The sequence below is a fragment of the Protopterus annectens genome, chromosome 14.part0, assembly GCF_019279795.1.
Source record: "Protopterus annectens isolate FY-2018-M chromosome 14.part0, PAN1.0, whole genome shotgun sequence".
NCBI lineage: Eukaryota > Metazoa > Chordata > Ceratodontiformes > Protopteridae > Protopterus > Protopterus annectens.
This window is the reverse complement of record NC_056748.1, coordinates 1,086,320,105-1,086,347,644: the sequence shown is the minus strand read 5'-3', so window position 1 is coordinate 1,086,347,644 and position 27,540 is coordinate 1,086,320,105. Positions and strand designations below refer to the sequence as shown.

Below are 27,540 nucleotides of genomic sequence, written 5' to 3'. Positions count from 1 at the left end.
AAACTACTTTAATCCCAGACCCATGGACATATACAACAAATTTAAGCAAATATCTACAAAATCCATAAAAATACATGTTAAAATAAGAAAATAACATTTTGATACAACAAAAATAAGCATCCTATTTATAATCTGGCAGCCCTAAATTTTTAATACTTGCCATGCAAGTGTACTAGTTTAGCCCAGGGATTCTATTAGCCTTTAAAACCTTTGCCAAAAATCCTCCATGTACTCTTTCGTTTCCCATAGCCCTCCCGTAACATCCATTGGTATCTCAAATACAAAAAAAAAAAAAAAAAAAAAAAAACACATTTAGCCCTATTGCGTGTGAGGGTATGTTTATACAATGCATTATTCTCATTCTTAGTCCTTATCTCATAATAATAATGTTCACAGAAACTTAAGTTTACGCTCACTTTTGACCACATAAAATGCCTCACGATTCACACTAAGCCAAATATACCACCTCAGAAGTATTGCAATTTCAGTATGACCTTCCTAAAATATATTTATTCCTACTATGAATGTATACTACCCCTTTATGGGCAACATACTGGCACGGAGGACATGTGCCACATTTAAAGGTACCAAATCTCCTAATACTGTCAATAAATCTATAATGCTTACTATGCTCTAAAAGGTCTAACATTCTACTCCTTTCTAAAAATATACAAAATGTTTATTTGAAATATTTTCCAATTCAGAAAGACTAGCAAATTTATTCTATTCCCCTTTCAATAACTGTTAAGATTAGCATTCCCATTGTAATCAGTCACAAAAGCCCCTTGGTAATCTTCCTGTACTTTAGGGGAATTACACCCCATAGTGTTGGACCTAGAAATAATGACAGCCCCCAGAAGGGGGGGAGGGGCAAACTTCTTTTCTAGCCATCAATTCATTAAGTAACCTCTAATTAAATGGGGAAACCCCTTTCAAGAAACTCTTCAAAAAAAGTCATTTTCAGAGGTCATTCTACTCCTCTAAACATACTCTCCCTTCACAATACCCCTTTTCTGATAAAATAGGTGGTCACTTTTAAAAATGTAAAAATGAATTAGAAGTCCCCTTCCTAAAAACAGATTTAAAATTGTCCATTGTGCTCATCTATGGTTACATCCAAATAATCAGTCATGTGAGATAATCAATAAATTCCTTATGTTTGTCTTCAGCAGCAATCCAAAATAAAACCAATATCAAGGTATCGCCTGTATGAACTCTAAGCAGCACATTTAGATTTTAAAACATGAACTTGTGTTCCAAACAAAGTATGATATTGACATTGCAGAAGGGGGTCCAGGAACATTAATGTAGTGTCCAACCAAAGTTTCAAAATTTTTAAAATGAGAGTGTAAGGGGGGGGGGGGATCAACTATACTCTTTATCCTGAGAAACCCCACTAGAGTTTAGTCCCAAATTGGTATCAAATAATTTTTAAGTCCATCAACACTCTACAAATATCACTTTTGCGTATAGGAATAAACTTAAAGCCTTTAGAGAACACAGATTAAAATATCTTTCATTAAATTTCCACACTACTACAAATAAAAATATATTTCCACACTACTACAAATAAAAATATTGTAGTTGTAAGAATACTGAAAGTTAACCTTGCAAATCCTCTCATTATTTAAACAACCCACCTCATTCAAAAACTCCCCCTGCCTCTCCACGTCTCAGAACTGTAGTTGTAATGGGGGGGGGGGGTGTTTTGTATTTCAGTCTCTCAGATCTCAGAAAGGGAGGGTATTCTTAAGGGTCACTATAATTAAAATTACATGAAGTGGCTTCAACTTCCCTAAATCTATCATGGTTTTCTTCCCCTGGCACTGCTCATCCCCATATACAGAATTGTTCAAAAAGCTGTCACTCCTTCTCTGTGGTTTCCAATACTCCCTAGGTCTGGGATAACTCCTATGCTCATTATACTCACTCCTATCCCGGTCAAGCTTTCTTATTTTCCTACTAAAAATAAGTTTACATTTTTCATCAATCCTGGTCCTAATATAGTGCTTAGCCTTTTCATGCTCAATAGTAAACACAAGACCTTTGGTAACAAAATCATTAATTCGTTCCATTTGCACAAACATTTTAGGTTCATATGTTCATAGGTTGGTACGAGGCTATTGGCCCTAGGGCCTATACAAGCCTAGCCATAACAATTCCCTGGCTATTTCTTCCCACTATATTTACTTCCCTGGACCCCCGTCTAGCAGGGCAACTGACATGATCCCCGGGGTGAATTTCCCATCTCCCATCCAGTCAAATGTTCCTTTTGAAGAGGGCCAACGAGGCCCTCTGCTTGACATGTATGGGCAGTCTATTCCAAAGTCTGGGGAGTCTTGGGTCAGGAACCTATCCCTTCAGCATGTTTTGTTCATTGTGATAACAAGGTTTAGATCCCTGGAGCATGTGGCTCTGAGGGATTGGGATTTCTTTAAGTGTAGCATGTCCAACAGCTCTGTGTTTGACATGGTCTTGTATGTTGAGCAGAGATCGCCTCTGAGTAGACTATATGCGACAAGAGTATAGCTAGAGTTTTTTTTTTTTTTTTTAGATGGTCAGCACAGGGCATCTGCTTTAGGCCAGTGATTTTTTTAGTGAGTTCTGTGGCCTTTCCAGTTGTTGCAGATGTCTTCAGAGGTACATACTAAATGGGGCGTTGTATTCTAGAATGGGTCTAATGAGGGATGAGTACAGTGGGACAATGACCTCCTTTTTCCTGGATGAAAAGCCCTTAGTGATGAGGTGTGCCACATAGAAGGATTTCCTGACTGTTGAGGCGATGTGATTATCAAAGGAGAGACCACTGTCCACCTGTGTCTAAGTCTCTTGGCACACTTTCGGTGTTTAGTGTACTGCCACCTATGTGGTAATTCACAGGTACATGTTTTCCCAAAGGGGATAACTATACATTTCTTGGCATTGAGCTTGAGCCCATGGGTCTGGCACCAGCATCTGTTTCTGTAAGGCCCTTTTGTAGAATATCCACATTGTTTGGGGTTTCAATAATGGCTCCCAGTTTGTAGTCATCTGTGAACTTTGTTAGCCAGAGTCCCCTTAGTGTTGGCCTGTACTTCACAGAAGTAGATGCCAAACAAGAGCGGTCCCAGGACTGAACCCTGAGGTACTCCACTTGTTTGGAGCTGGATTTGGAGTCAGCTACTTTTACAGCCTTCTCGTTTTCATTATACTTCATAATCGCTCTTCCAATATCCAAACCACATTCATTAGAAAAAAAGTCAAAACTCCTTGTGGAACTCTTGAGCCCTCCTCTACATTAGTAAGGTATTTATAGATTCATAACCTCTTTGGTACTATACTCATAGCAACACATTTTTTAAGAGGTGCACTGTTGAATTCTAAAATCCTGTATCTAAGCATACAGTCATGTAATCGCTGGATATTAAGTATCTGAAAGTGAATTATCGCTAGTTACAAGTTTAGAGCCATTGAAAAGTATTTTGGTTAAGCCAAACACCAAAGTCATTATTTAAATCAATATTTTGCTCTGGGGTAAAAATGTCACCTTGCCTGTAAATATTCGAGATAACATTTCCAGTACTTTGTTCTGCCTGCCCGTCTTAATCACTGGTGTGACCATTAAAAATACCAGGTGTCCCTTGATCCAAAACAGCTCTCCCCAAGCTGCCCTCATGATGGCTACCATTATTCTCATTCACATGTGGAGATCCTTGGAAGGAATGTTGATCACATCCAAGACTTGGAGATGGGGGTAAGCAAGTCAACAAGTTGTGTTAACTGGCCAACCATGCTCAGGATTTCACCCACTTCACCAAGCTTAGTCGATTCGGCTCCAAGTGTTGGAAAGTCCTTCCATAACTCCAAAACGCAACTTAAACCAGCAAAAAGGAGAAAGTGCAATTTGGCTAAATATTTGTATTTGAGGAGATAACAATGCAAGTTGGGGAGGGCCCATGGGAAACTTGAGTACAGGGAGTTTTTTTTGGCATATGGTTTTAGAGGCCAACAAAACCCCTAGGCTAAACAAGCACGTTTCCCAGGCACCAGTATTAAAATTTAGGGCTGCCAGATTATGAATAGGATGTTTATTTATATTCCATCAAAATAAAAATGTCTTTATTTTCTTATTTTAAACATGTATTTTTATTTATTTATTTTTAGATATTTGCTTAAAATTTGTTGTACATGTCCCATGGGTCTGGAATTAAAGTAGTTAGTATTAATATTTATTGAAGCTCCTTCAAGTCCTGGGACAGTATTTTAATTATATTTTAACTAATGTTTACTTTAGCTTAATTCAGATTATATAGAGTATGAGTGAGTTTTTCTTTCAGTAATAATTTGAAAGAGTTTTTCTTTCAGTAATAATCTGAAAGAGTTTTTAATTCTGCACTTTATTAGGATTTCAATTTGATTGGTGGTTTTCAGTCAAGTATTCAAGTTTTTGGTTAACATCTAATGAAGTCTGCAATGGAGATGAAACCACTGTGAATCCGTTAAGGCATTTATGCAAGTGTGTTTAATAAAAAGTTTACTTCATAATTTTATGGTCAGTTTCAGTCCTACCAAGTGCCTTTGTTTTTGACGAATAGCCTAGTAACTTTCTATGATCTTGATAAGGCTTCGGATCAACTAGACCTCAAAGCAGCTAGATGCCAGCCTTGATAGTAGCTGGTGTTGGAGAATGGGTAAATGCAACCTGGGGCTAACCAGCTCTCAGGTAAGAGTATGTTTTGGAGAGGGAGTTCAAAATGCAGATGATCCAACTGCCTCAATGACTTCGGTGCTGGACACTAGGTCCTTTTCCTAGGCTTCTCTTCTTTCCTTTATTCTTGTCTTAAATTATCTGTTTTTTTCTCTACATTTTTCTTTGGATCTCTCCTTCCCCTTCTCAGTAGAGGAAGAAGTGGTCTGTTTACATTTAGAGCACATGGTAGGCTCTGTGCAAGAAGGAAAAAAAAAAAAAACTAACCACATAGTATTTATTAGACTTGAATGCTATGCATGCTATTAAAGAATGTTTGAAAGAACTTGTACTAGGAAGAAAACAGTACCACACTCAATTATCTAGAAAACGTAAACATAAAGTTACACCGAACCCTACCTTAAAAATCATATAGGTAAACGGAGGAACAGAAAATTTTAAACAAACATTTCTTTTACTTATTTAAGTTCAGAGCTCTTGGTGGGCACGTATGGTCAAAGAGGCAGCAAAAATGTCAGCTAAGAAGGTGGGAATTGTGGACAGAGGAAAAGTCAGAGCTCTTAGATCCAATACTCTGGTACAAGGCATCAAGGTCTAATCTGGTTAGATCAGACATCCCAACCACGGAATCGGATGAAAATAGACACTGGACAGCAGTGCTTCTCTCCTCTATAGTGGCAGCACTAGTGTCCCTTGGAAACTGCACAGGGTTGTTAGGAGCTCCTCGGGCCAGGGGGAGGGATTGATGTCTGCCTGGATGATAGCCCCACAATAGACTCAACTCACAGGGGAGACATGGGCCAATGACTGTTTTTGCCCAGTTAGGACATCTCGGGGGCTAATAAAATCAGCAGGCACAGAAGTTGGAAGGAAAACGTAAGTGCACACACACCCACGTGCGCACACATATAATAGATGTGAAGTTTACACACCCCTGTTAAAATGCCGGTTTTTGAGATATTAAAAAAAAAAAAAAAAAAAGAGACCACAATAAATCATTTCAAAACCTCTCCCACCTTTAATATGACCTATAACCTGTACAATTTTATTGAAAAACAAACAAATGTGTTAGGGGAAAAATAAAAAAAAATACAAACAAGCTGGTTGCATAAGTGTGCACATCCATAAAGTAATACTTTCTTGAAGCACCTTTTGATTTAATTACAGCATTCAGTCATCTTGGGTAGGAGTATCAGCATGGCACATCTTGGACTTGGCAATATTTGCCCACTCTTCCTTGCAAAAGCACTCCAGATCGGTCAAATTGCGAGGGAATCTCTTGTGCACAGCACTCTTCAGGTCACACCACAGATTTTCTATTGGACTTAGGGCTGGGCTCTGGCTGGGCCATTCCAAAACTTTAATTTTCTTCTGGTGAAGCTACTCGTTTGTTGATTTGGATGCATGCTTGGGGTCATTGTCGTGTTGAAAGGGGAAATTCTTCTTATTTCTAGCAGACGCCTGAAGGTTTTGGCAAAAAGTGACTGATATTTGGAACTGTTCATACTTCCCTCCACCTTGACTAAAGCCCCAGTTCCAGCTGGAGAAAAGCAACTCCAAAGCATGACACTGACACCACCATGCTTCACCATGGCGATGGTGCTCTTTTGGTGATGTAAAGTGTTGTTTTTGTGCCAAAGATACCTTTTGGAATTGTGGCCAAAAAGTTCAACCTTGGTTTCATCAGACCATAACACATTTTTCCACATGCATTTGGGAGACTGGATGTATTGTTTTTCCAAATTTTAGCCGAGCCTAGATGTTTTTCTGTGTAAGAAAAGGCTTCAGTCTTGCAACCCTACCACATAGCCCAAAAATATGGGGAATACGGGAGATAGTGGTCACATGTAGTACACACACCCAGTACTTACCAGAAATTTCTGCAGCTCCTTCAGTGTTGCTGTAGGTCTCTTGGCAGTCTCCCTGACTAGTTATCTTGTTTTTTCATCAATTTTGGAAGGACATCCCGGTCTTTGCAACATCACTGTTGTCCCATATTTTCTCCACTTTTTTGATGCCCGTCTTTACTGTGTTCCATGGTATACCCAATGCTGTGGAAATTTTTTGTACCCTTCTCCTGACTGATACCTTTTAACGAAATCCCTTTGATGCTTTGTAAGCTCTCTGCGAACCATGGCTTTTGCTGTAGAAGGCAACTGAGTACATGCCTTTCTGTGTTGGAGGGAAGCCTTCTAGCTTATCAGTGGGAGGGGTAAGCACTAGGTAACCTGTCTACCACATTAGTGGTGGTTCTGGCCCAGAATTTGTAGTTAGTGGCCATTTGGGCAATCTCTTTCAATCTCTCCCAACTTTCTGATTTGAAAGCCTGTATTTGCACTGGTTTCTGTCCTGTAACTCCTCTAGTGCAGATACAGATTCTCAGTTTTAGCACTTAAAAAATGCTTGTTCATGCTCAGCACTTGTTCAGAACTTGTAAGCACTAAATAAGCTACTAATTACTATAGCACTCAATCTTCCTTATTACCTAGAGGAAAACAGTTTTTGTACTTACTTTTCTCACTTGCTTAGAGAAAAACAGCTCTTGTATTCATTTTCCTCACTTATCTAGAGGAAAAACCCTGCAACTCTCTTTTTGCGTGGTCTTGCGCACAGAGCAGCGTCGGGCAGCGCCGGTTAGCTGGGGGTATACTATTCCCAGCCCCACAAAGTCTGCGCTGTAAATTTTCCCCTTAGAACTAGGCAAGCCTCAACTCAAGTGCTTCAGATCAGCTGCTCTTATTGCACTACTTGCAAAACAGAAATCAGCACTTGTCCTAATCTCCTAGGCAGCACTATTATTCTCCAAATTTCCTAGACAGCACTATTATAATATAGCACAAGACCCTCGATCGTCCGCAGGACTTAAGTTCAATTTACTCTTCAAAGCATGTCCAGAGGTCAGCTTCAGGTCTACTCTCCAGTTCATCTGGTGGAATTGGGCATCCTGAGGCAGTGTCGCAACTGCCTCATGTATACAGACAACCCTCTCCTCCTACCTCTAGACACAAACACTTGTGAGAGATGCAAATACACAGCCAGACTGGAGGCTAAGCACTCTCAACCCATGACTAACAGACAGTCAAGAGGATAAGGGACACACTTGCATCACACCACCTGTCACACATGACTCTACAAAACGAGCACCGGCAAAACATATGCATAAATACACAAAAACATATTCGGAGACACTAGGTACCAATCTGAAAAAGAAACAGTGCCCTCCAAAGCAGACAAGCAAGCAACCTGCACCCCCAAACACAAGCCAGAAAACACAATTCACCTCAGCAGTGTGCCTCACAAAAGCCCTTAAGGCAAAGCACCATACCTAGCACGCTAGTAATAGGAGACTCTATAGTTCCACTCACCAGGCTGAACAAGGAGAAGGTTACGGTCAGCTGCCTCTAGGGTGCTCGGATCCGCCACATAACACAGGCACTTAGGTCACTCCAGAACAAGTACAAGTAGGACGCTGTCATTGTACATGTTGGTGTGAATGATCTAAGACGTACCTCCCTGGACTACATGAAAAGAGACATTGAGGGGCTCTCTGATCATGTAGCCCAAGCTAGTATGACCCTGACCTTGAGTAGCATACTACCTTCACCTACAATGATACCATAATACAAAGACAAAATGATAAATTTCAACAATTGGCTAAGCTTCTGGTGTCATTCTAAGGGGATCCAGTGTCTGCCTGCCTGGGATGACATGATAGCCAAGCCTCGCTGTTTTGCACCTGTCACCCCTAGGTTTTCGAATATTGGCCAAGGCTCTTGCCGTCCCCGTAGTGCCTTTTTTAGCTAAGGCTCAAAGGACAAACCAACCACCGTAACCAGCACAGGTAACCAAAAACTAAGGGTAATGTGTTACTTAACGCCAGAAGTCTCAACCTCAAAATGCACACACTCGAGGCTCTCCTCAGCATGGAGAAAATCTATGTTTGTGCAGTGACGGAAACCTGGTTCAAGGCTCAAGAGAGCACCCCAGCACTGCCAGGCTACAATTCATATCATACCTTCCGGCCTCAGTTACCGGATCGCAGTACAAAGGGCGGAGGTGTATTCATATTCATCAAGGAAACCCATATCTCCAGGTTAGTAGCGCAGCATGATGCCCCAGAGATCATCCATGCACAACTAATCAGCAGGCAAAAATCACATTTCAAGTCGTAGCCAGTTATAGATCGCCCACCATGTCCCAAGATGCTCACTCTGCATTCCTTGAGACATTGGAAAATATAAAGGTCCTACCAAACACCATAGTCTTTGGTGATTTCAACTACCCTGGTATAGACTGGGCAAACTACCAATATTCCAACTCCTATGCTCAGCGATTCATAGAATTTATAAATTCAAACTAGTATGTTCCCCCACTAGAGGGGACAACATATTGGATTTAATCATCACAAATATGGGCGCCCATTGTACCACACCAGTTATCACTCCCTCCTTGGTCAGACCCGATCACAAACTGATAACCCTGGACATCCTCACTCCTCCACCTCCCCCAATCAAAGAAACCATAGTCAAAAATCTTTCCAAAGCAAACTTCAAACTACTTGCATCTGAAGTGGAAAGCTTCACTATTCCCTTGCAGAAGGATAATGATATCCAGGATGTGGAATCCTACACCAAGGCACTCTATATGCATCTTCAGAATTGCATGGACCGTGCTATCCCAAATAAAACCAAGACTCCTTCCTCAAGCAAGAAGAAACCAGTCTGGTGGACCCCGGCCATAAGCAAACTTTACAAAAAAAGGCCAAATCTCAAGTAGAAAAATCATCCCTGATCAGCATTAGTAAGAAATTGAGGGCCCTCATCAAGTCAACTAAAGCTAATTTTGAAAAGAAAGTCGCCAAGGATGCCAAGGATAACCATAAAGTCTTCTATGGCTACATCAAAAACCTAAACAGCAACGCTCAGGTCTTTTCTGAGCTAGTACAAAATGGAACAAAATACACAGACCCTTCTGACATTGCCAACATCTTGGCTGACAGGTTCAGTGCAAACCCCCCCCCCCCACCTACAGGGCCTATTACCATTCTAGGGGATTGTGCAAGTCCAATTATTACAGATACGTTGGTCAACAAGGCTCTAACACTGCCTCCCATACAGATGGTGTCCCAGGCTGTGTCATACGAGAGCTCCAAAAGGAATTAATCCCGCATCTTAATACCCTGTTCAGTCTCAGCCTCTCCACAGGATATGTGCCCATAGAATGGCGTACGGCAATGGTGGTCCCGCTACACAAGGGTGGGGCCACAACTGACCCTGGGAACTACCAACCAATAAGTCTGACCAGTCTGATCTGTAAGGCTATGGAGCGAATAATTATGGAACTCATAAATGGAGAGATTGGGAACCTCCAGTCGCTGGACTCCACACAGTTCGGCTTAGTCAAGGGCAGATCATGCCTCCTGAACCTGGTGGATTTCTTTGAGACAGTTACTCAGGCTATAGATAAGGGAAAGGAGGTACACACTGCTTACCTTGACCTTGCTAAAGCATTTGACACCATTCCCCATTCAGGTATTATTGATAAGCTCACCAGCCTGGGCATAAACCCTTACGTCACAAGATGGATCGCAAACTGACTCTCAGACAGATCCCATAAAGTAAGAGTAGTGGGATCTATGTCCGAATCCAGACCAGTGACGAGTGGTGTGCCTCAGGGCTCTGTCCTGGGGCCCCTCCTGTTTGGCATATACTTCTCAGAAGTACAGGCAAGCACAGAAGGGCTATGGCTGACTAGGTTTGCGGATGACTGCAAACTGGGTGCTATAATAGAGTCTCCGGCCGACATGGAGATCCTCCAGAAGGGCCTAAATGAGACTGATGCATGGTGTCAAAGCCATGGTCTCAGGCTAAATGCAAAAAAATGCGTAGTAATCCCCTTTGGAAAAAACAGAGTACCCGCAAACTACAACATAGGAGGTAATCCCCTGAAATCTGAAGAAAGAAGGGATCTAGGGACCCAAGTAGATAGTCAGCTTTCCTTTGATAACCATGTTGCCAAAGTGGTTAGAAAATCCTTCTATGTGACCCATCTGATCACGAAAGGGTTTGCATCAAGATCCAAGGATGTAATGGTGCCCCTCTACTCTTCCCTCATCAGACCCATTACTGAGTACAATGCACCAATTGGAAAGTACCTGGCTAGACATCTCCAGCAGCTGGAGAGACCACAAAGGTACCTAACCAAAAGGATTACTGGCCTCAAACAGTTGCCTTATGCAGCACGATTGAAAAAGCTAAGACTGTGCTCTGCTGCATACCGCTTTCTCAGAGGCGATCTCTAACATACAGAGCCATGTCCAACCCAGAATTGTTGAACATGCGCCATCTTAGCAAAACCAAATCTACTCGAGCTACACGCTCTAGGGATATAAACCTCAACACAACAATGAATAGAACATGCTGGAGGGATAGATTCCCTTCGCAGAGACTTCCCTTACTATGGAACAGGGTCCCGATCTACACAAGACAGAGCCCCTCACTATCACTCTTCAAGAGTGGATGGGTAACAGAAAGTTCACACCGGGGATCACACCAACAGCACTACTAGATAGGGGCCAAGGGTACTAGCTGCTAGTACAAGGGTCTAGGGAACTACTAAAGGGGCGGTGAATACCGCACAATGTGGCTGGGCTAATATATGCCTTCGGGCAGATAGCCCAGTACCAACCTATGAGCCTATGTTATGAAAATCTTACTAGGGCAGCTGAACTTCATTTGGGGTTAATCAGAGAGTCTTTAATTAAAGCCAAGTGTGTACCCAAGACTGAATGCTGTAATTAAATGGAAAGATGTTTCAACAAAATATTAGTTCAAGGGTGTGCACACTTATGCAACCAGCTTATTGTACATTTTTTATATTTTTCTCGCAACAGATTTGTTTTTCAATTGAAAATGTACAGGTTATAGGTCACATTAAAAGGTGGGAAAGTTTTGAAATGATTGATTGGGGTCTTTTTTTTTATATCCCAAACACTTGGCATTTTAACAGGGGTGTGTAAACTTTTTATATCTACTGTATGTGTGTGTGTGCTATATGCATATATATATATATATATATATATATATATATATATTTATATATATATATATATATATTTATATATTTATTACACACACACTCGCACGCAGACACACTCGCAAAGACAAGTACACAGGCAGGCGTGCACAAATGCAGACACTCGTGAGTGTCTCCATTTGTGAACGTCTGCGAGTGTCTCCATTCGTGAACGTCTGCAATATATAGTATATGTCTGCAATATATAGTATATTTCTCCAAGTCACACTCGGAATATACTGTGCTCACTTTTTTTTTTTTTTTGAGCCGTTACTAAATGTGTTGCAAACTGTCACTTGAAATATTTACTGTTTTTCCTTAGCATACAAGTAACATGCTGGCATTTGTTTTTCTACTGCACTGACCCGTCCGAGTTGTTTGTCCCACTACTCAACTTTCCTTTCTTTTTTCCCTCAAACTAGCTGAATCCCTGTCTTACATCACTGAATTTCAAGGGCCCTGCAAGAGCGGCTTCCTAACTACAGTAGAAGAAATACCACTCACATTTATTAGTACCAAGTAAGTTATACCTCGGTTTACTCAATCTTTAAATAATAATATTTCTCTGGCTTAATTCTAATTTTAAGAGAACATGCTGCCAGGGTCAACAGCCACACTACTCAACCTGCATGGTTATTTCCCCTATAGGCTCTCTCTTCTGCTTTTTCTGAGAAGCCCCTGCCTTTTTACAGCACCCCATCTGGGTTCCTTGCCATTTTTATTTGAAACCTGCCTGGCGTACATCCCTTCACGTTTGATTTTTGCCCTTATACCTCACATAATCTTAGCTATCATATTTTCCTTTCAGCTATAGGACAAACTTCCATATTTTTTCTATTTCTGCCATTTCTTTTTGTAAACTCGCCTGTTTGTGCTAACCACTTCCACATTACCTGCTCATAGGCTCCTCTCCAAGCTGTTGTACTCATCCTTGGTGATTTGGGGGGGGGGGGGGTCTCAGCATTCTGGAGACTCTTACTAATCTACTCTGTTCACCCTCACTGTGCTTGGGCTTACTCTGCTCACCTACCACCCAATATCCACCCACCCCTTATATTTATATCCATACATACCACACCTACTTCTTCTATTCACTTAGCCACATAACCTCACCCTCCCCTCACCCCGCCCCATCATACCTGCACTACTCCCACTACCACCCTACCCCACCCCTCATTTCTCAACTCTCAAATACAACCTTCCACTCCTCCCTGAATTACACAACCCCTCTACCCAAACACCTCCCCTGAACAATTCCACCAAATATGAAACTTCACTACTCCCATTTACTATTACACTACTCTAAACAGGCCTTTTATTCCTGGCCTACACAGCTTCTAACCTCCATTATGTCAGTAATAATTACCATCCCCCTCAAGCACAAACTCTTGCTCATCTACAACCTCCTCCCAAACCTTACAGCTACATCTGCCCACAACTGTACAGTTCTTCCAACACTCTCCTTTATTCTTTCAGACATATAAAAACCTCAAACCCTCAGCCTGATGGTATCAAAGTGCAGTTATCAACAAACTAAGAAAAGTACAGTTGTGTACACTTACCATAAATATAGATGTTTGTCTTCACTGTTGCAGTCATGACTGTAGGGTTCTCAACTGCCGGCAGGCAGTCCTCGTTTGGCCAGAATCCCAAAGTCTGGGTCCGGCGTCGGCTGTTCAGCCATGCTCCCTGACGTCAGAGCACCAGGAGTACAAAGCTGACAGCAGGCGCCATGTTCTCCAGTTTTTCTTGCCCCAGATGTCAGGAGTCCCAAAATGAGTAAGGTCCCATACCCTTTGCAAATACACCTCAGAAGAATGGTGAAAAAAGGAACCACACAAAAGAAAAATTAAGAGGGGACAGGAGGGAGGGAAACCCAGACTGCAACAGTGAAGACACTCGAACATCTACATTTATGATAAGTGTACACAACTGTACTATGTTCATCGTGTTTCACTGTTGCAGTCATGACTGTAGGGTAGAATCCCAAAGCAGAATGAAAGGGAGGTGGTCATAAAGTAGAGGGGGCGGCTAAAAGGCCCTGCAAGACTGCAGAAGCAAAGCCTGCCCTAGACTTAGAGTAGAGAAGTAGATTGTAGTGCTTTGAAAAAGTATGCACTGAACTCCAAGTTGCAGCTTCCAAAATGTCTTTGGTAGGAACTCCCCTGAGGAAGGCAGCTGAAGTAGCAGCAGCTCTGGTAGAGTGAGTCCTTATACTCCCTGCGATTTGCTTTCCATGGTGTGAATAACAAAATCTGATTCCATGAGCAATCCATTTAGAAATGATCTGTTTTGAAATGGCTTTACCTTGGGAACTTGAAGCATAAGAAAAACAATTGCTCTGATTTCCTGATGTCCTTGGTTCTGTCCAGGTAAAAACGTAGTGGTCTGTGTACTTCCAAGGAATGTAAGTTAGCAAGTGAAAAGCCACTTTGGAAAGCACATTAGACATGAAAGTAGGATTAGTCCTTAAAGACACCCTGTCTTGATGAAAAATAATATAAGGTTCCACAGCCATAAGAGCTTGCAACTCTGAAACTCTCCTGGCAGAGGTCAGATCCAACAGGATGGCTGTCTTCCAAGATAAAAACTTGATGTCAGATGTGGCAGCAGGCTCAAAAGGAGGTAAGGTGAGCTTTTCCAAAACATAGTTGAGATCCCAAGCAGGAATGGGAGGAGATCTAGGGGGCCTTAAGTTCTTAGCTCCTCTGAGAAACTGTCTCATGAGCTGGTGGGAAAAGATTGGAGGATCTGTATTATAATGAGCAGAAATAGCAGAGGCATGTATCTTAATGGAAGAGAAAGAGAGACCCTTTTGTAAGAGGTCTGTCAGGTAAAGTAAAAACAAAGGAATGTTAGGAAGAAGAGGATCAGAATCCTGAGCCTGCATCCAGGAACAAAATCTTTTCCATTTTCCTGCATAAGATTTTCTAGTGCTAGGACATCTGGCTTCTAAAATGACATCCATAACCTGCTTGGGTAGGAGAGAATGAATCAAAGACCCTGGATTAACCAGGCAGCCAGGCTGAGAGTTTTGACGTGGGAGTGTAGAACCTGACCCTGGTGTTGGGACAGAAGGTTCGGAGTCTGTGGTAAAACCCAAGGGGACTCCAGACAAAGGTTTTTCAGTGTTGGGTACCAAAACTGTCGAGGCCAATTTGGGGCCAGCAAGATCATCATCTTGGGCTTGTCCTGTTTGATCTTTAATAATACCCGTGGAAGAAGAGGAAGAGGCGGAAAGGCATATCCTGAGAGGTTTCTCCAACTGAATGATAGTGCATCCACTTTCCAAGCTTGTTCGTGGAAAGTCCTGGTGCAAAAAATCTGTGGTTGATGATTGAGGTGGGATGCAAAGAAGTCTATGTGAGGACATCCCCAGACTGCTGTTATCTTGAATATTTCGGTGTCCAGCATCCATTCCTGTGGGTCCGAAAGGTTTCTGCTCATACTGTCTGCCAGGAAGTTTTGCTTCCCTGGTAGAAACTGAGCTTGAAGGTCCAGATTGCAAGCTAGAGCTGTGTTCCACAGATCCATGGCTAGTCTGCAAAGGGGGTAGGAATGAGATCCCCCTTGCTTGTTTATGTACCACATAACTGTGGTGTTGTCTGTCCGTATCAGTAGTTGTCCTGGTTGTAGAGGATTCCTGAAGGCCAATAGAGCTTTCTGAACGGCTAACATTTCCTTTAAATTGATATGCAGGTGCTTCTGATCCGATGTCCAAAGGCCCTGCAGACAGTTGCCCTGAAAATGGGCTCCCCATGCATAATCTGAGGCATCCGTGGTTAGAATCTGAGTGGCAGGAGGCAGACAGAAGGGTTTTCCCTTGTTTAGAGTACATGCCTTGGACCACCAAAGGAATTCCTTTTGAAGACAAGGCAGGACGGAGATCAGTATGTCTAAACTGTGGCAATGCTGAGACCATACAATATTTAGGTACCACTGTATTTTCCTCATATGCAGTCTTGCATATGGTACGAGAAGGATGCAGGAGGCCATGTAACCCAAAGCCTGCAGGAATCTCCTTGCAGATAGCGGAGTTAAAGTTGCCATGGTTTTTAAAGTTGAAGCCAGCTGTAACTGTTTTTCGCATGTCAGAAATGCCATCTGGGTTGTTGTGTTTAGAGAAGCGCCCAGAAAAAAATTATCTGTTGTGAGGGTGTCAAATTTGACTTTATGTTTACAGTGAATCCCAGGACCTTGAGAAGATTCTGAACAAACTGTAGATGCTGGAGTAAGACATCCTTGCTGTCTGCCTGAATAAGACAGTCGTCCAGATAAGGGTAAATTTGAATTCCCTTGAGTCTGCAATAAACTACTACTGGAGCCAGGCATTTGGTGAAGACCCTGGGCGCAGCCGACAATCCAAACGGCAGTGCAGAGAAATGAAAGTGCCTCGATCTGGCCTTGAACCTGAGGTATTTTCTGCGTTCCTGCCTGATGGGAATGAGTAAATATCCGAAGTTACCATCCATGCATTTTTGGTCAGCATTGGAAGTAGCTGCTGTAGAGTAAGCATCTTGAATTTTAGAATCTCTAGAAAAGTGTTCAAGACTGACAGATCCAGAATGGGCCTCCACGAATTTTGCTTCCTGGGGACTAGAAAGAGCCTTGAGTAAAAACCTTGTCCCTTCTCTGAAAGTGGAACTAGTTCTATGGCTTTCATAGCCAAGAGAGCTTCCACCTGGTTTAAGGCCTCTGTCCATTGATGTTTTGGAAGATCTGGCCATCCGCTTGGCCTTGGTAGGGTATGAAAATGGAATTTGTAACCTCTCGAAACCACATCCAGAACCCACTTGTCTTGGGTTATACGAGTCCAATTTAGGCGAAAAAGAGAAAGTCCCCCCCCCCCCCCCCCCGAGAGGGGCTTCCAGGCAAGAAGTTCCTGCAGCCCAACAGAGGGAGTCATTGAGTCTGTTTCCTATGAGTTTGCGACCTGTCCTCTCCTCCCCTAGGGGTGGAAGCAGTCCACTGTCTTGGTCTGCAAGAGGCTTGCGTTTGAGGCCTTCATCGGGAGCGTCTGTATCTACCCCTCTGAGGCCTGTCTGAATTGGGAAAGGACCAATTTTTTGTAGGCCAATTCCTACTAAATCTGGGTGGCTGTACTTGTAAGAAATCTTTAACTGTTTGCATGGATTTTGCCTTGTCCTCCATCTTTTTAATCACCTCTTCAGCTTTAGATCCAAACAAAAACATTATGCTGAACAGGGGCATCCAATAATTTAGCTTTTGCTTGATCTGGCAAATTTTGTTCCTTTAACCATGCATGCCTTCTAATTACTGTGCCAGAGGCAGCAGCCCTACAAGAAGCCTCCAAGGCATCAAATCCACAGTGTAAACCATGCTTCCCAACTTGTTCAGTGGTATGCATTAAGTCATGTAATTCCTTATCTGCACAGGTGGAAATGGAAGTTAGCTTTTGTTTTAAAACAGACAGGAGAAATTGCTGGTATTTCAGCATATGAAACTGACCGTTTAAAGCCCTAATAGATAACGTAGCAGAAGTGTACACTTTTTTGCCCCATCTTTCTAAAGATCTGGAATCCTTCTCAGTGGGAATGGGGTTTTTAGCAGAAGCGGCCTTAACTCCCTTAGGACCCTGAGAAATGGTTTCAGGGTCAGCATTAGGGTTCTTGTATAAAAACTGGTGGGAATCAGGAACCCTGTAATATCTGTCAGGCTTAACAGGAGCTGGAGGAAGAGAGTCAGGGGTTAAGTTAGCCTCCAAAAAAGCATCATCCACAATATCCAAAATAGGAGGAATAGCCAGGGGTCTATGTTGGGGAAGAAGAAAATCCCTTAGTCTTTTCTTAGATTCCGAATACTCCTGTCCTTCCCAGTGGAAATGTTCCCTCATTTCATGCAAAGTTTCCCCAAAAGAGAAATCCTCAGGGGGAGAAGCTGAAGGAATGGATTCCTCAGCATCAGAAACCTCATAAGGAGGGAAAGAATATTCCTGGTCAGAAGAAGAAACTGAAGAAACAGAAGCCTGATCAGAGGAGTCATAATAAACTTCCTGCCTTGGCCTTTTATCTGGAGGGGGATGTGAACCCCTAATCATAGTAAGCAAGTCCTCCGCCATCTTAAGTAACTGTTTCTGTGACTTGGGAGCCGGATCAGAAGAGGCCTGTGTTGCGGTCTTTGATTTGGAAGGAGTCTTTGCCTTTGTCTTTGGCTTTGCCTTTATTAGAAGCCGAGTAGGCCTGAAAACCCCTTCGGAAGCCGGTACCTGCACAGCGGCTCCAGACACATCCGAAGGAGCATTGTCCGAAGGTCCTGCAACAAAAATATTCAAAGGCCTAGTTGGCTCCTCGTGGGAGTCAGTTTCGGCCATCGGTTCCGAAATGGCCGACAGGGGCTGCAAAAGCGCCTCACTGACGACGGCTGAACCTGAAGCTGGCTCTGCTTGTACGATATCGTCTGATTTGGACCTCGGAGGCCTGTCTTTGTCCTTGTGTCGTTTGTGAACTCCGGAAGCCGGAACCGTATCAGACGACATTTTGTAATTAAAACGCCTACCGAAGTAATGAAATGCAAAATCGTACCTTCGTTTAATTGTACGTTGATTGAATCTAGCACAAAACCGACAACTAGCTACGTTGCGGTCAGGGCCTAAGCAAGGAATACAGTAAGAATGAAAATCCTTATGAGGTATTTGCTTCCCACATGAAATACAATTATTAACTTTTTCTGACATCGGACTGGAGCAAGAAAAAAGTTTCCCCAACGGGGTACTTAGCTTTGAGTAGGAGAAGAAAGTCTTCGGACAGAAGTTTGTTCAGAAAAAATTGTCAGGAGTCAGCCGACCGGCACTTGCGAACTGCTATCACCGCATGGCAAGAAAGACTGGGGAACATGGCGTCGGCTGTCAGCTTTGTACTCCTGGCACTCTGACGTCAGGGAGCATGGCTGAACAGCCGGCGGACCCAGACTTTGGGATTCTGGCCGACCGAGGACTGCCTGCCGGCAGGGGAGAACCCTACAGTCATGACTGCAACAGTGAAACACGATGAACATCATACTACTGCACTCACTTAGACATATTTAACTACTAGCAGATATCCATCTCAACCCAGGTTCAAACAATAATACACCTCCAACTCAACTGCACCTCCAAAACTCTCATATATATACTCCTGTAACCAAACTCATTTTAGGACAAATGTACATACATATGTACCTACGACCTCCAAATCTGACCTACTAATACATTTCAACCTTAGAAGCCTTGTCAAATAAAATAAGTGAATTTCATGCTGTTCTAGATACCTATTCTCCTGACATAGCTGTTATAACAGAGACCAGATTAAAACCTCACATCAAAGACTCTGAAATTACTTTCAGCAGCTATAACATTATAAGACAAGACAGACTTGGCAAAAGAGGTGGTGGTGTAGCAGTTATGTTTAAAGACTCATTAAAACTAAAAAAAAAAAATGTAAAACCTGTACACCTCCAGACATCCCCAGTTCAGATATTCTCACCACCAACCTCCTAATAAATCCTCATAAAACCACCTCCTAATAAATCCTCATAAAACCATAATAGCAGCAGCTGCATATCTGCCCCCTAGCAACAACCTTCCCATCATAAAACTTCTCCCCTCATGGTCTGCCTACACATTCAATCAAGAAAGTATCAAGGTGATGTTTAGTAGGGCAGTTTGAAGAGCAGGAGAGCCAGTCAAGATTAATCTATACAATTTCCTCCCAAGTTATAAACTGTCCCACTCACACAGACACTCTAAAAAAAAAGTGTGCGTCATCACTACTGGACTAGATATTAACAAGCCAATCCAAGTGACCAAGCCATCTGCCTTCCTATCAGTCTTGGTGACCATGCTCATACATCTCTACTCAGAAAAAGAATTCATACTCGTACTATCTCTCTCTCTATATATATATATATATATATATATATATATATATATATATATATATATATATATATATATATATTTATATATTACACACACAGTTTAAAAAAAAAAAAAAAAAAAAAAAACACAGAAAAAAAACATTTCTCACCTGCACTATTCAATCTATTACTAACACACTGCGATTGATTGGTCCCCATTAAAAAACCTAAACCTGGACCTTGCAGTCGAATTTAACAAAATACTAAACAGCCTAGCCCCCACCTGAAAAATACGCTCCAAATCCAAACTACCACGGCTTTCCATGAGACTAAACAACTAATTAAACAAAGAGACAGAGCCAGGAGAGAAATCAGACCATCACTTAGCAACTAAGAAACCAAACTAAAGAATTACCAGTGATAAAAAGCACTACTTCCAAGCCTCTCAACAAAAGTTCCTTCATAACCCACAAAATTCTGGCAACAGTCAACTTCCTCCTCAACCCTGGTAAATCCATCACCCCCACTCCTTTGACAGCCAATATCTCCATACCCTTAGTCACAGTTTAACTCACATTTCATTAACTACCTCCTAGCTAAACACAAACAACTTCCTCGCACACTCCCCTCCTTAGGGTCTAGTTTCACTAACTCATCCTTTAAGCGAATTCAAACATCTTGCATTAAAAAGCTCCTAAGCAAACTAAAACCTTGCTGCCTGGCTGAAGATCAACTACCAAATTCCTAAAACTTGCTGCTCCACCCATTGATTATTAATATACAGATAGAATGATCATTCTATCTCCGAACAATGTGTGCCCCTCCTCTGGAAAGTCGCTCACATCACCCCCTTCCACAAGGGTGGCCCCTCTACAGAAATGTCAGACTATCACCCCATTGCTATCCTCCCACACTTCGCCAAAATACTAGAGAAATGTATTCAGCTACAACTACTAAACCACCTTACAACTAAACCTTCTATCAGATTCTCAGCATGGCTTTTGACCCCAGTACAGTACAAACACAGCTTGTTATCATTCACCAGTACTATTCACCACCTTATGAACAATGGACAACTAGTCTGCAATTTTCTTGGACATGTCAAAAACCTCTGACACCATTTCCCACCAATTGCTACTAAACAAACTCGCTACATACAAACTCAGTCCGGCATCCCTTTCATGGTTTTTCAGTTATCTATCAAACCGTCAACAGGCAACTTAAGTGGGAAAACGAACTCCCCCCACTACTGCCAGTAGCCACTGGTGTACCCCAAGGTTCAATACGTGGCCCCTTCTCTATCATATTTACTAATAACCTTAATACAGCAACCCAAAACTTGCCTCAATCATACAATGCGCAGATTATACTTCTTGTGGTGAAGGGGTGGAGCAGATAAGAGAACTAAAAGAAAAGATGCAAAAAGCTTTCCAAGAAACTGAAATATTCTCATCAAGCCACCAAACTGAAATATTCTCAATCCACCAACTCATTCTAAACTCAAACAAGACAAAATTAATAATCTTCACAAACAGACGACCAAGTCCAACTACCTACTCCTCTCTACTCACTCCACAAATGGTACCATAATTGAGCCAACAAACCAGGCCACACTCCTAGGTATTACAATAGATGGCCATCTCATATTTGATATTCACATTTCCCAATCAAAAAAAGTCAGTTCCAAGCTCGGTGCTCTCTACAGAGCCAAACCTTACATAACACCCCAAGCTAGACTAGCCACATCTAGATCTCAACAACTCTCTACTGCCCTCATATTTTCAATGTATGCAAGGCTGACCTGCCCAACCTTGAATCCTGCTATAACAAAACTGCAAAGTTTGCCACAAATCATCTGCACAAAACCCATCATTGTTCTACTCTTCAGCTTAACTGGCTAGAACTTCCAAACCTGTTAACCTTAAACCAACTTACCCTTGCCCACAAAATTGTACACAACCATCATAGCTGCCCCGCAATTACAACCTTACTCCCAACTACAGGTATAAACAGCAGGTCCTTTAGATCTTCCAATAGGCCACTGCTCAGAATGACACAGTCGCATAACTACCATAGGGACTCCCACTACTCAAAGTAGCTAAGTTCTGAAATGCTCTTCTCCTAGCACACAATGCATGTCCTGCTATTCTTCATTTACTTCATTTAAAACAAAAAAATATCTTAAAAGCAACTGGCTTTTGCCCCTGTAGTTTGCCTGAACAACTCCGCTCTCCTACTCTTCCGCTCCTCTCTCTCTCTCACCTATACTCTTTTCCTCTACTATAGCTCAATGGCTAGTAGTCCTCCAATGTTACAATTAAATTACTTCCTCACTGCCTTTTTGGTCTGTACATTATTTTAATGATCCAAAATCTCAATGTTTACTTTCTTCAACACTGACATGTCTTTTCAGTTAGGTCTGCTCACGGCCTGCTTTTCAGTTTTTACTTAGATATCCAGATCCCTGGGATTTACATTTATAATGTTGTAGTTATAATGAAGATCATCATCTAATCTTTTTGTTTGCATAAACATTTGTATGGTAACTATTTTTGTCTTGTATTTTCTGGAGCTTTTCTCCCCGGATCTCCACTGAAAAACGGGCCACCAGCCCAGTTGGACACTACCCAGTAAACAAATGTAAATAAAATTATATTATAGATACACACACCTTTATATAATGTAATACAATATATATTTTGTGTATATATGTATATTTATTTATATATTATAGGGACCAAGAGCCAAACACCACTATTATCAACAGGCAGCTAGAAAGTCTGTGGGGAGGGCACCTCTACCTAAAAAGAGGAGGTTTCCAACCCTCTCATTCTACAATGTAAGCAAGACCCAGAACCCCCCCCCCTTAAAAAGCAACATTTTACTGCCGTGCACTATGGGCTTAACCTGCTCCACCTCCATCTCTAGATAACTAGCTATCTAGTTTAACCACTTTCTCTGGGTATTCTGTAACTGACTACCATTTCTTTCTGTGATTCAAAGCCTATGTCTTATACAATTACATTGTGTTAGTTGGGTTAGCCCTGCTAGACAAACCCACTTTCAGAGGGCACTCACGAAAAAATACTGAATGCATTAGTTCACAAATTTATTATACATCACATTAGCTTTAAAAGAATTTCAGAGAAACAACCGTTATAATTCAAAAATATAATTTTAGGGTACTCCAGATAAGAAAGTCAAATATTTAACATACAAAAAAATAGCCGCAAGAAAATTGCAGGCAATAACCAAAGTACATTTGTATGAATTTCATACAACTGATATAAACATAAAACTAATGCATAGAACATTTTATGGCCACAAAAATGAACAGCATAGGGCATAGATAGACATGTCTGAAAAACAGAGGCATAGGAAAAGAGAAAGAATACCATTAAAAAAATTTCAGAACAGATGGGAGTGGGAACATTTTTTATTTATTTTTTTGTGGGAGAAAAGATTATGAATGAAGACAACAGGAAATGAATACACCACATTATTAGTAGGTCAGTCACCAAGTATAATGCAACTTTTAGTACGTACATTGTTAGCAGGCTAGTCACAGAGCGCAACACCCCTTTCAGTATGTACATGTCCAAACATCTGACAACTTCAACACCGGGACGTCCCCATGCTTGGCCAGTAATCTAGGAGCCTGAATCCTCACCACTGACACTGGAGAGGAACGTTTACTTTATATAAAAATGGATACATTCAGTATTTCCAGATAGAAACCTCTCTGCATCAAACACAACTTCCCTTAACAGCATACAGGGAACACACTCAGTCCTGGGGCTGGTTCCTCTCTCTTTCCAGACCCCCAATAAAACTTCCCACACCCCCAATAAGACTTCCCACTGGCACAGCTTTACAGCAGAGTCATTAGCCGGGGTTCCAAGCCAAGTCCTCCAGCACCCTCTCTCTGAAACCAGAGTCGTTTTGTCCCTGCTCCAAACAGATAGCGCACACACACACACACACACACACACACACACACACACACACACCCTTGGGAAAGGTTGGCACAGATTCACCTGCTATGCCCCCTTCTGCCCAGACTACAAAGGTAGTTACCACTGCCACCAGAATCCCTGCCAGCTACTTTAAGGCTCTTACAAGGGAATACAATTATACTCTGTACAAGTTTATTATTAATACAAATGGTAATTCTTTACCTAACAGCAAGGCTTCAGGAGTGGCTAGATAATAAATAAATATATGCAAATACTCTCAGAACTTTTTCTAAGAAGTACCAGCCACAATGAAAAGTTTAAATACATTTACTATATAAAACAAGAAAATACAAAATGTAGTTTGTCACAGGAAGTATTAAAAAACACCACTGATGGAAAGTTGCACACAGTTATAGAACAGTATCATCTAGTCTCACTATCTGTTCTGATTAATTTGTTCCTATTTACTGAATAGAGCAAGGCAAGATAGGCGAGTGGTCCTTGCTGTCAAATCCAAGGTAGAATACAGAATGCTGCTGATACTTCATTCTCCTCTAATATTAAAAAAAAAATTATTTCCATACAGAATGGCATCACATACATTCTCCCGCACTATCCCCCTTCACTAGAAGCTACCAGAGTTTAGCACCTATGTGCTACAATACACAGAGCATTGCTCAGATGTGGTGAAACTGCTGGTATTCGAAGCCATAAAAGCCACTCCTCTCTTCCTGCAGGAGCTACAACTTATTCTCTAGTACAGACATTGTGTGTCTCTGGCTCCCTTCAAAACTGGGGGATAAGATCTTCATGGCTTAACACAAAGTAATTTAATTTCATATACATGTTAACATAAACTGGATTAACCTTGTAACAGCATATCCTGGAAGGGAAAAAGTATGCATTAAAACAGTTACAATAAAGTACATACATCATTTTTCCTTCCAGCAGGGCACACTGTTGATACTTTTTCAGCACAAGCATCTGTACAAATCAATTCCAGGTAGCTGTACTGGCATATGCTACAAATTCAGTGCCCTATTTCTCTTGGCATAGCTGGCAGTACCTTCTATCGTCACAACACCTTTTTTTTTTTTTTTAAAATGAGAAAAATCAAGGGCCTAAATCATAAGAACTACAGGGACGGTCAAAGCAGTGTCCTGCGTCTGTTAAATAGGCTACCGAGCAGAGGTCTCGGCCTTCTGTACAAAGTCTCAATAGACTCTATCCTGTCAGAAAAATCCAAAGGAGGAGGGTGGCATAAAACACTCACTCAAGATATCTAGACCTCTTGCAATACAAACTAAACATTATAGAGTCCTTCAAAATTAATCAGAGAAACACACTTCTTTGTAAATCTTCCTCTCTACATAAAAGAAAAGTCCTCCTCCTCTTACACTATTAAGACTTTACCAGATGAACTGATGAGTAACCACACATTCATCCCAGTATAGTACCCTTGTCACTCAATGACAAGAATGGATATGCCTGTCTCTGGGTTATTTGTACTTACAATGGCTAGAAACTTCATGAGAATATATAGCAATCTTTCTATAGTTCTTCAAAGATAAATAACCTGGTAGGTACATATGACCTAAAGTAGCAAATGCTACTTACTGTCTGTCCAAGGTAAAAGCAACAGTGTCATGTCCAAAATGTGCAGAAGTAGGATTTACAGGTTCTTTTTAAGGCAGGTTGCTAAAAATAGTTAAATTCACAATTCTGTAGGTATTAGTTTCATACAAGGTTAGCAAGCATGTGCTTGGTGTACGGCTTTGCTGGTTTTCTACTAACTTTTCTCCGTTTTTATCTCAAAAAGTTCTGTTTAGCATATATCAAGAGATTAGTGAGATGAACCATGACCAATGTCACATAGTGACGAGTAAACTCTGGTAAGCTCAGTTTGCTTTTACAGGGTATCCACTGCAGTTTGTGGAAAGTACTATGACGGAGGTGTGCTTATAAGCTGGAGTTGAAAAGTTGGCTAACTTCACAGTATGCCAATTCATGTTTTTGATAAATACTGTTGAGGTTTGGCAGAAGAGCCACACAAAGCATTAGAAAACAAATTAGAGCTATACAGCTATAGCAACAATGTACTTTAAAGAAAATTAATATAAGAACTTAAATGGAGAAGCGCCAAACACAGGCATACCAAGACATGTTTTATACAATTTTAAGAAAAACATTCTTCCTACTCAAGATGACAAAGAATGCAGATTTTTCTCAACTTGTGCTCATAAGCTGAAATTTTACATTTCACAGAAACCATCACTAGGCTAGTATTGCAGGTATCAAACAATCTGACCAAAAGTCATGCAAGGTTATAATAATCCACCGGCTAACCTGTTTTGGCTGTTGAAGCCACTGAATGGTCTTCACTGTGGAGTTCCTTACAGCTGGAGACACTGGGGCCAGCATAGGGCGAAAGCACTGGATCGGAAGATTCCGTAAGCACACTCTTGCTGCGAACATGTTGGCAGCAGCAGAAACTTCGACACTAGAACAGAGACAGAAAACATGTAATTAGTGGCTGTTGTACTACGATCATACCCAAACATTCATCTTCACTACAAATCAACAGGTCGAGTCTTCGTAGCCAGCCCCTCTTCCTTTAGAGGAGCATATTCTCTCTCCTGAAACATGCTGTGCAGCTCTTATCCTTTTCACAAGTATTCTAAAGCAACATCCTTGCCACACCTCAATTTTTGGTTTGGAGGAATTCAACCAAAATATGGCTTCACCTATGCCTCACTTTTTCTCATAAGGATACCAAGTTATATTTCCTACTCCTAATATTAGATTAGGTTTCAGAAATTGCATTACATTACATGGTTACATCAGCTACTCCTAATATTTAATTCACGTAAGGACCTACTATTGAGGCAGAAATAATACTGCCTACAAGCCAACCACCACCATTGGCCCCTGCATATCCAGCAAATGTTTTATTATAACAGAGATCCCCAAAAGGAGTAAAAATAACACTTACAAAGTTAGCAACTGCAAAATAAATACAGCAAATCTCAACTACTACTGCAATACCTTTGAAGTGTTTATGAAGGGGGGGGGGCTCTGAGCTTACATTGCCGGATATAGAGATCTGTGCCCCCCTACAACTCCCATACTTATATGCTGCGAAGAGGTTCACAGTAAATACAATTACCTTGGGCTTCCTATTTGTGCTCCCTAATCATATTTCTAGGCTCACTGTTCTGTGGAAGGCACAGTACAGTTTCAACAGGAACCATACTATCCAAGTTTGCTGTTGTGGTTTGTATGTTATGCAACTCTAATATACAAATTCATTTTGTTACCAAGGAATTCTGGGCAGCACCACTGCCAAAGGCTCCAAAGGTAACTTCCAGATTTAAGCTGCGAGTATCACCCAAGCTCATACCTCACAACAGTCCAGATTTTCTCAGAACGCCTTGATTTTTTACTACGTCTGTTCCTCAGTGTTTTTTGGCAAATCACCCAAGATTGAAGTCACTAAATAATGACATATGAGTTTCAGACTTCATATCCTTTATAACACATGCTGACACAAGTCCTGTTATTCTAGCAACCTTCTATGTTTATCAGAGCAATATTTAAAATATGTCCCTATTTTTGGGCCTTTGCCCCCCCCCATTACTTTCTTGCACTAACTGGTTAAGAGGTATGCCCAAGCTACCCCATCTGCCCAAGTTAGCAACCTGTCAATCTACAACTAGTCAGAAAAACGGAGGGGCAGATTTTTAAAACACAAAGTAATCCACCTAAAAATAATAAGACAAAGACGAACTCAATCATCTGCCACTTCCTCTCATGCAGAGAGGATAACACACTCCTAATGTACCAGACATCACACATAAAAGACTGCAACAAGTGAAGGTGGCCACCAGCATCACACCACCACTACTGCCATTATACATGTGATAACAGTGGCATCACAGCCTTGGGTCTCTACCCTCTGTACACACAGAA

General features: G+C 41.5%; 1 protein-coding gene across 1 annotated transcript in view; it reads right to left on the bottom strand.

Annotated features, from left to right (window-relative positions):
• The window catches only part of GHITM (growth hormone inducible transmembrane protein), a 716,610-nt gene that overhangs the window by 591,045 nt on the left and 98,025 nt on the right, over nt 1-27,540 (bottom strand). The window contains exon 2 of the mRNA XM_044056881.1: nt 25,918-26,071. Within this exon, the coding sequence (XP_043912816.1) occupies nt 25,918-26,046 (129 nt within the window). The 5' untranslated portion in view covers nt 26,047-26,071. The remainder of the gene's footprint in view (nt 1-25,917; nt 26,072-27,540) is intronic.